Raw genomic sequence first — 9090 nt, forward strand, 5'->3', positions numbered from 1 at the left:
TCCGGGTTCCCAGGAGCTAAAGACGTGTCCAGACAGCTACCCCCAACGCCCCAAGCCAGTCTCTCTTCCCTTCAGCTCCTGGGACGTGATATTTCTCCTAGCCAATCCCTCCACACGGTAGGAGTGCTCCATCCTAACGCTTCAGCAACTCAGGGGAGGGTGAAATAGTGAGAAAGAAAAGAAGCGAGGGGCACGTTAGCTCCTGGCAGCCTAAACACTCAAATAGCCTCCCTTCTAGCCCCAGAAACTAAAAAACAAAAAACCCTAGCGCCCCTCTCCCTGTCCCCTCACCATCAATAAATAACCACCTTCCCCTCTTCCTCAGGCCGCCCCCCTAAAAAGATCGGCAGGGATGAGACATCCACGGGGGCTCAGTTGGAGGGCGCCGAGCTGCCTTCGGCCTCCCGTTTGCCTTTGCTCCCGGGTGGCTCCACCGTGCCGCCCGCCTTGGCCTCTCCCTGGGCCGCCGCCGCAGCCTCCTCTTTGGAGCCCTCGTGGGTTTTCATGTGCTTGGCCAGGTGGTCGCTGCGCATGAAGACTCGGCTGCAGACTGCACAGGGGAACTTCTTGGTCCCGGTGTGGGTCTGAAGGTGGCGCTGCAGCTCGTCGGAGCGCGTGAAGCGCTTGCCACAGAAAAGCCAGTTGCACACGAAGGGACGGTCGCCGCTGTGCCACCGCAGGTGCGCCTTCAGATGCGACGTCTTGGCGTAGGCTTTCCCGCAGCCTGGGATGTGGCAGTTGTGCAAATGCTTCTTCTTGCCCCCATCGGGCCCGCACGGAGCCCCGAGTCGCTCCGCCTCCAGGCAGTTGGGGCAGCGACACACGGTCTGCCCAGAGCTGCGGGGCACAGACCGCCGGGAGCCTTTGGGTCGGGCCGCAGCATCCAGACTGGAATCCAGCCCTTGGGACTCTGGCGCCGCCGCTTCCAAGGCCTTAGCCCCGTCGGGTGGCCCTAGGAGGTGCTGCCCACCCGCGGCTGGGAGGAGGTGGTGCGGGTGCGGATGGGGCGGCGGAGCACAGAGCTGGTGGTCTCCGACGTATCCTCCCAAACCAGGCTGAAGCGCCCCCGGGTGGCCAGGTGAGGTCAGCGCTCCTTGAGTGTGGGGGAGGTCCATCCAGCTAGTGCCGGGATGTAGGTCCCACCACGAGCCATCCTCCGTGCCTGGGTGAGTCGGCCGGAACCACGATTCGTAATGATGTGACATGTCCGGCTGCAGGAGTTTGGAAAAGGGTCCCGGAGCCAAGGGACTGTCACTTTCCAGGTCCTCGCAGGTTACCCGCGAGGAGGCCCCTGGCAACTCATAGCCCTGTGAGAAGTCTACCTCCGGGCCCAGCGGGAGGCTCTGCAGCTCTGCAGGCTGCAGCGGGGAGGGGTAGTCCCCGACCTCAGGGCTCGTGTGACCCTGGTACGTCTGGAGAGGCTGCAGATCGAGGCGCGGCGGTGATGCGTGAGGCGCTTCGGTGTGCTGGCTGCCCAGAGAGCCACAGACAGCGGTTAGCATTGCCGGGATCCGGGGTGTGGTGAGGGCAGGGACGGTCAAGGGCACCTCAGGTGGGACCTAGAGGAGGAAAAGATGAGACATTAGTAAAGGAGACCTGCTTACTTTCCCTAACCCAGATTCTTCCTAGCAAAGCTCTCCTTCCGAGCCCCTAGGAGGAAAAGGGGGGCGTGCCTCTGGGTGGAGACAAATCAGTTCGAACCTGGGAATGCTAGGAAGGAGTAAGAATGTGAAAGTTTAGGTCGGGGCACAGAAAGGCCTTTCCTCTAAGTGTCCCCGCCCTTAGGACTCAGCTCCTCCTGGAGTTGGGCTGGTCCCAACCGCCAGAACCGTCTCTATGTAGCTGCCTGGACATTTCCCCCTGCAGACCTGCTGCCAACCTAAATGATTGATCTAGATTCATCTTAGCCCCAGGCTAACTCTGAACCCAGATAGGGCAGGGGTATGCTTCTGGCTGCTTCAGGTGATTTGCCCTTCAGAAAGTCCAGAACAGGTCCTGAGCTTTTTGCCAAAGCCAATCTCACAGACCTGCTGTAATGATGTGGAATAGCATTAACCTCTCTATACAGTCCCCGGCTTGGTTGACTCTGCCCACCAAACCCATTCCCGAACTCAACATCTACTCCTTCCCTTACCAGAGAAAGAGAGCACCCAGAGAAACTCACAAAAGTATAGCCGCTGCTCCCTTACAGAAGGCAGCATCAGAGTTTGGAAGAGATGGGCATCCTTTATCCCAGAACCCAAGGGAGAGCACTGGAGAACTTGTAGAAGCCCCGTATAGTACTCTGATGTTGAGGGTTACCGTTCCGAGCCTGCTCTTATTGAAGAAAGCAGAACTTGGAGCAACAGCTAGACTAAGGTGCCCATTTAATCATTCAATCAACAAGCATTCACTGCTCAGTACCTCTGGGAACCAGTTCCCTTTCTTAAAGCAGTAGAAACCTAAGGCCCAGCAGAAACCTAGAGATCTGGCCTGGGTGTGGTGATACAAGCCTTCAATCTAAACACTCAGGAAATCGAAGCAGAAGAATGCAGAGTCCCAGGCCAGTCTGGGCTATACAGTAAAAGAAGGGAGAGAGGGAAGGGATGAGGGAGAGGGAGAAAGGAGAAGAGAAGGAAAAGAGAAGCCTCTAAGCAGTGTGGGGACCATCTAATAAATAATACCAGCACTCCGGAGGCTAAGACAGAAAACTGAGCTCAGCCTGGGCTCAAAGACAAGACCGTTTAAAAAAACAAAACAAAACAAAAAAATTAGAGAAACCTTAAAACCTCCACCGTTTTCTCCACCACAAATCTATGACCTGAAGGTCCCAATCTTCTCTCCATCTCTCTCTAGAGCTTTGGAATCTTGCCTCTCTGTGGTCTGGTGTGGAAGAAAGCAATGATTTAGAGCCTTCCCGAAGCAGGGCTCAGCTGACCCTACTAACCTCCTGCCTTTGGGATCAAGGGCGGTAGCACTGATAGTCTGGGAGAGGCAGGGAAGAGGAGGACCCGGGTGCCTACTCTGGCTCGGGCAGCCTTACCACAAGAAAGGAACGAAAGGAACAGGGTGAAGCAGCAGGAATGGAGCCTTAGGCCGGGGCGGGGCAGCCCAGAAGGGGTTGGGCTGGAGCAGTGAGGCCTGGGACCCTAATAGCTTTTGGCGCCTGGGAATTGCCCCAGGGTGGGGGGGGGGATGGGAAGGCTAAGATGACCCCATGCTGCGAGGGGCCTCTCTGGACAGAGAGCTTGAGCACAGGCCCAGAATGCAATGGCCTGCAATCGAGGCTGCACTAAAAGAAAGCAGAGCGAACACAGGCTCCCCAGTCCGAAAAAGAGGGTAGAAACAGACGTCTTTAAGTTCCATGGATCGTCTGCCTTTCCCGATTCCCAGTCCCAGTAGGGACTTTCGTTCAAACACGGTTTTCAAAGTTCCAATACTCCGGTTGTCCCAGTTGCTCCAGTTTCCCCAGTTCCCAAACTCCCTTGGTCCCTCCAGTCCCTCTCGTCCTCCCGGTTTTTCCTCCGTCTGGGTACTCAGTTCGTCGGATCCTTTACGACCACCCTCCCCATGAGGCCAGCGCAGGCTGCCATGTGTTCCGAGCATCTTTCCCCTCGGATCTCCGCCGCGCGCGTCCCTAGCCGCGCGGACTCGGGCTCCTTCCTACCTGGCGGTTGCGCTCGGGCTCGGGGCACCGCAGGCTGGCGCGCTACAGACGGGCGCTCATGGGCCCTGCGCGCTGGCCGGCTCTCAGCGGCGTGGGACAGGAGCCGAGGGCAAGCTGGGGTCGCGACCAGAGCCGGCGATCGGCGGCGGTGGAGGCGGTGAGAGCCGGCGGGAGGGTGGAGGGCGGGCAGGCACCGGTGAGCGAGTAAGCGAGTGAGGGAAGCCAGCTCCGCCCGTGACTCACCGCGCTCTCTGCCTTCATCCTCTCCCCTGCGCTCCTTTTTCCCCCCCGAACCCGCGGCCCCGCCCACCTCACCTGCGGCCGCCTTTAACCCTTGCTGGCTCTGCTGGAGGCGAGGCCCAGCCCCGCGCGAGGAGGGGGCGGGCGGAAAGGATGGCTAACCAGGCCATTTCCCTCCCTCTCCCTCACTCCTCCCAGGTCCTCACCACTCCCTGAGTTAAGGCCCTAAGTTGGAAAGTTTTTCCTGTGTTCAGAGACCGTGTCCGATCCCATGGAAATCTGATCCAGAGCTGGTTCAGTCCGGCGGGGGACAAGGCTCAGACCCGGGATGGGACGAAGGACCGAGAGTCCTGGGAGAGCTATCGAGCCTTCCTTAGGACGCGTGTGGCTAGCAGTGCTTTTGACCCCGCGTCCTGGCCTCGCAGTGCTAGAACTGAGTGAAAAGGAGACTTGAAGACCAAGTTTTTGCCCGGCCCACCCCCAGGCCTAGACCAAGAGAGAAGTGTATTTTGGCTACACCGCTGCTGCCCTCCCTCCACCACCATCATGCGCCGAATTTTCCCCTCCGCTTTCCTGAGATCCTCCCCTTCTATCTGGCCGCTGGACTTTTTGGGTGATGAGCATCCTCTCAATGTCTTCCCCAGTCTCCGGTTCTCACTGGCCCCCAGATCTTCTCAGTGTACTCTCTCCACCTTCCCTTAGGCGGCAAGCCTGGCGCTATCGAAGTCCACTGCGTAAGTCCGCCGCCTTCTTCACGGTCCCGGTTGCTCAGCCTGTACGCGGGGTTGCTGCCGCGCACTTGGATCTGAGGGTTGGGCTGGCACCTGAATGGCCCGGGAAAGGCACATTTCAGCCACGGATTGAGCGAGTCTTTTTGCCACCCGCTCTTTCCGAGTCTCGGCTGAGTATCTCAAGTTTAGAGAAAGGTCTGGGATTCTTTGGAGAAAATAAACGCGGGTACGCAAAGCCACATTCTGGTACGTTTTCAGGGCGTCCACCGCGCCACTAAACAAAACTCTCAAGATCCGAATTGGTGGAAATCCTGACATCCCTACCTCGAGCTCAGGTGGGCACCACAGTATCCCCAATTCTCTGCCCTGATGGCCTGGCTAAAAGTGGCTCATGTGCCTTCCCTGCCACCTCCGAAGCCCGCGCGCTGTGACCTCCCTAGGTGACCCTTTCTGACACAGAATTTCTGAGCGATTTTCGTTGTCTCTTTCCTTACCGGGTCTAGCGTTCTCTATGCACTCTTTAACATCAATTTCCGAGAGTTCTGTCATTTAGACTGATTTAATTTCGCCATTACGGACTCTTCTTTCTTTTTCTTTTCTTTTTCTTTTTGTTCTTTCTTTCTTTCTTTCTTTCTTTTTTTTTTTTTTTTTTTTTAAAGCTGGGTCTCACTCTGTATCCCAGCCTGGCTGGGAAATCACTTGATTGCTTATGTCGGCCTCGACTCTGCAGCAATCTCCCTGGCTCAACCTCGCAAATTCTAGAATCACGGGTGTTAAGGACCACGCCCGGCTTTCAATCCTCATTTCACTCCGACTAGTTTGTCCGTTCCCGTTTGAGACACGCTGAAGTATTCAGCTTAACTGAATCCATGAGCCTTCTGAAGGTCAGTGCACGCACGTGTCTCCCTAGGGGTCAGTGCTTCCGCTATTTGAACACCTTTGTCACTTCTAAAACTGGAGTCCTTCGCCGGGACAACCTGGGTACAAGCTGGGAGGGTTTCCTGGGGCATAAGTAAATCGCGTCTAAAAGAGCAAATTCCGTGATGCCCCTGCTAGAAACAGAATAACCCTTAACCCTTTTAGAATAAGTTTGTTCCAGAAACACGTGCAGATTAAAGTACATTCAGAAAGATCTTTGGACTAGAAGGTCACAAACGTAAATCCTGGCCCCAGCGGTACATCTTTCACACTGACCCTCGAGGACTATGTTCTCTGGTTTCCTCAGTCGACTTGGAGGGTATTAGGAAGCAGAAGTCATATAAGGTAGAGTTTGGTGACCAGCCTGGACCTACTGTTCTTCCCTCTTTCCTGCCCTTAGGGTTACATAACAAAAATTCTTAAGTCTCCCTTTGGCCGTTTGGGTCCAAATTCACACTTTTTAATCAACACAGTTTGTCCACTCAATCAACCTCCAAATCCTAACTGGTGGGGTTTGCATTCTCAGTTCACAGTTACCTCCAGAGCAGAGTTAGGGGTTCCTAACTCAGGGAGCAGAACCTGACTTGGGTGGATATGTCTCCTGGAACAAGACTGGTTAGATCCTGGTATTCCAGTCTCCCCAGCTATCTGGAGTCCGTGCATCTGCTACAGCAATGGTTCCCAAGCTCTGGGTCTCCACCCTTTTGGTGGGTTGCATATCAGATATCCCGAACATCATATATTTATATTCCGACTCATAACAGTAGCGGAATTACAGTTTTGAAGGGGCAACGAAATAATGTTCTGGTTGAGGATCACCACATCATGAGGAACTGTCGTAAAGAATTGAAACCTTAGGAAGGTTGAGAACCACTGATCTGCTGTTATTCCAGCCACACAGGCAGGAGCTAGAGCTAAAGTCAGTCTGAGTGCCCGCATCCATTTATAGGTGGCAGACTGCCTTATTTTCCAAGTGCTGACCATGGTTTCTTGGAAAGCAGCTAGAAAAAGAATGGCAGAAACCCCCACTCCAGATTCCCCTTAACACTGCCCCATCCTGGAGCAAAGACCCTGCAACTGCTTTGTGGCCCAATTCAGCTGGAGGGAAGCTTCTCCAGGACCACACGGTCATTCTGCCTCTCTGCCCTGCCTAGCTACCTCTCTTTCCTTCAGACAACCTGGACCTCATTCCTCTGCTTCCAACTTGTTCCTTTTCCCACTTGCTAAGTGAGTTCTACCAAATGACGGTTGTGATCTAATATTGACTTGACTGCTCAGGAGGTCACCATAGCCTGTGTCCTCTCCTGACTCAAGCCTGAATTGCCTGTCACACACATCGAGATGTCCTCAAGACACCGTCTGCTTCTATTCCTTCCTTTCATTCTCTCAAAGACAGATTTTTCCAAGTCTCTGTCTCTTGTACCTGCCAGGGCTCACCTCAAACTTCTTTCACGGTAAGTGGTTCGCTTTGTGCCTGTCGCGACCTCCTTGACTGGCATGCTCGTCAGAGGCAGCAATTCTGTATTGAGCACCCACTGTGTGTACTCCAGGTACTTCCTCCCCACACGGACCTCTAATTCTCATGAGCATGCAACAAAGTAATTATTACTATCATTCCCATTGTACAGATGAGGAAGCCAGGGATCAAAGAAGCTAAATGACCTGCCCAAGATTACAGAGATGTTAACTGATAGAAGAGGAAACTGAGTCCAGATAGGTAAGGCTCCAAAACCCACATTCTCCCTGCTATTCTGTCTGGCTTCGCTGTGACAGAAGGGATGGCCCTGGGAGTTCAACATTTTTTTTTTCCAAGACAAGGTTTCTCTGTAGCTTTGGAGCCTGTCCTGGAACTCACTCTGTAGACCAGGCTGGCCCCAAACTCACAGAGATCCGCCTGTCTCTGCCTCCCAAGTACTGGGATGAAAGGCATGCGCCACTACCACCCGGCTGAGAATGACATTTTTAACAGACCTCTAGGTCCAAGCCACCTACCTACATCTTGTGTCTGATAGGGCGAATTGATCTATCTCGGATTACTGGAACAAATCCCATGCCACACAGGTGTTCCTTTCCAGACCCCACATTGTCACTGTGAGGGACTGGAGATGGAGTTCGGTAGGTAGAGTATTTGCTTAGCATGAATGAAGCCCTGGGTTCAGTCCCCAGCACCTAATAAAACTGGGTGTGGTGATGATCACCTGGAATCCCAGCTCTGGGGAAATAGGGACAGGGCTCAGGAATTCAAGGTCATCCTTAGCTACATAGTAAGGTTAAGGCCAGCCTGCACTTCACGAAACCTTGTCTCAAATGACAAAACAGAATTGTTCTAACAATAAAAATTATCAGACCCAGGTACTGATAGGAAAACTGAACCCCTCAACAGGGAGACATAAAACTCAAGATCACACAGCAAGTTAGAGACAGAGCAGGCTAGACCTTGCCTCCTAATTCCTGGGTTCCTAGTTGCTCACTATTTCTTACTCCTCACACCCAACTTTATGTCTCCCAAACTTCAAGCTGGTGACCCAGGCACCAGCACTTTCCTCCTGTCTCTGTTAACACTCTCAGATTCCTGGAAACATGGGCACGGTCCAGATATTGGGTCAGATAATGTAATTTATTCTTCACTTCTTTAACAGACCTTGAGAGACTACTAGGACCAAGCAGTGTGCTGGGTACTGATTTTTTTTCATAAATCCAAATATCACTAGCCTCTATTATCTGTTTATCTGTTTTTAGTCTAAAGGATGAGCACCTCTTAGAACGGTGTGTGTGTGTGTGCATGTGTGTACCCTGTATGTTTACTAATATTCACCCATACTTTCTTTCAAATTGAAGTCCCCTGCCCCACATCTTGCCCAGATCTCAGCCCAACCCATTCCGAAGACCTCCCAGGGATCCTTGTTGGGCCTCCCTCCCCCACAGATCTCCCTTTTATCCCCCTTCTTCAACTGAGAAAGATGTTTTCTAGACTCATCTCTTTCAGAAGAGACCTGGTCTTCTTCCCGAGGGTCCCCTATGCTAGACAGGGAAGAGCCTTTCTTACCTGTCCATGGAGCCCAGAGCTGGCAGCAGCAAGGATGGGCAAGTGGGGTGACGGGAGAGCCGGGCTTTATAGAGGAGGCGACAGTGAGAGCCAGAGAGGGAGCTGGGAGAACAGGCAGGATGCTGCCAAGTCCTCCCGGCCTCAGAAGCTTTTAGGATAATCCAGGAAGCAGTGGCCTGATTCTCATGGGGGGAGTGGGAGTGGGTGAGAGCTGAGAGTGAGGGCTGCCAGGAAGGGAGGACTACAGCTGGAGGAGGCAGCTGGGGGTGGGGACAGAGCGCCGCACAGGACTTCCTTCTCCAGGGTCCAGGGTGGGCAGTGGGAGAGGGACCCAGTGGTTCTTGTGGGATGGAGGAAAAGAGTCCGTTGCTGGGGAGAACACTGGTGGGATTGGGACTCTCTGAATGCCAGCCTCTCCCCAGCCCCCCAACCCTCACCCTGCCAAGACCCAAAACACACACATACACACACAGTTCCAATGCCAGGCTTTCCCTAAAAAAGCTCCTAGC

General features: G+C 53.9%; 1 protein-coding gene across 1 annotated transcript; it reads right to left on the reverse strand.

Annotated features, from left to right (window-relative positions):
• Positions 1 to 301: 301 nt before the first annotated feature.
• On the reverse strand, positions 302 to 8615 carry Sp6 (Sp6 transcription factor). Its single transcript, XM_005368333.2, has 2 exons — positions 8582 to 8615; positions 302 to 1559 (listed from the first exon to the last, which is right to left on the reverse strand). Exon 2 carries the CDS (start codon positions 1500 to 1502, stop codon positions 372 to 374), a length of 1131 nt encoding a protein of 376 aa, XP_005368390.1. The 5' UTR covers positions 1503 to 1559; positions 8582 to 8615; the 3' UTR covers positions 302 to 371.
• Positions 8616 to 9090: the final 475 nt, after the last annotated feature.

This window comes from Microtus ochrogaster, unplaced genomic scaffold, assembly GCF_000317375.1.
Source record: "Microtus ochrogaster isolate Prairie Vole_2 unplaced genomic scaffold, MicOch1.0 UNK31, whole genome shotgun sequence".
In the NCBI taxonomy this organism is placed as follows: domain Eukaryota; kingdom Metazoa; phylum Chordata; class Mammalia; order Rodentia; family Cricetidae; genus Microtus; species Microtus ochrogaster.

Bases quoted from the DNA above. Each gene is read 5' to 3' on its own strand.
- Sp6 (XM_005368333.2), bottom strand. From the start codon at position 1,502: ATGCTAACCGCTGTCTGTGGCTCTCTGGGCAGCCAGCACACCGAAGCG.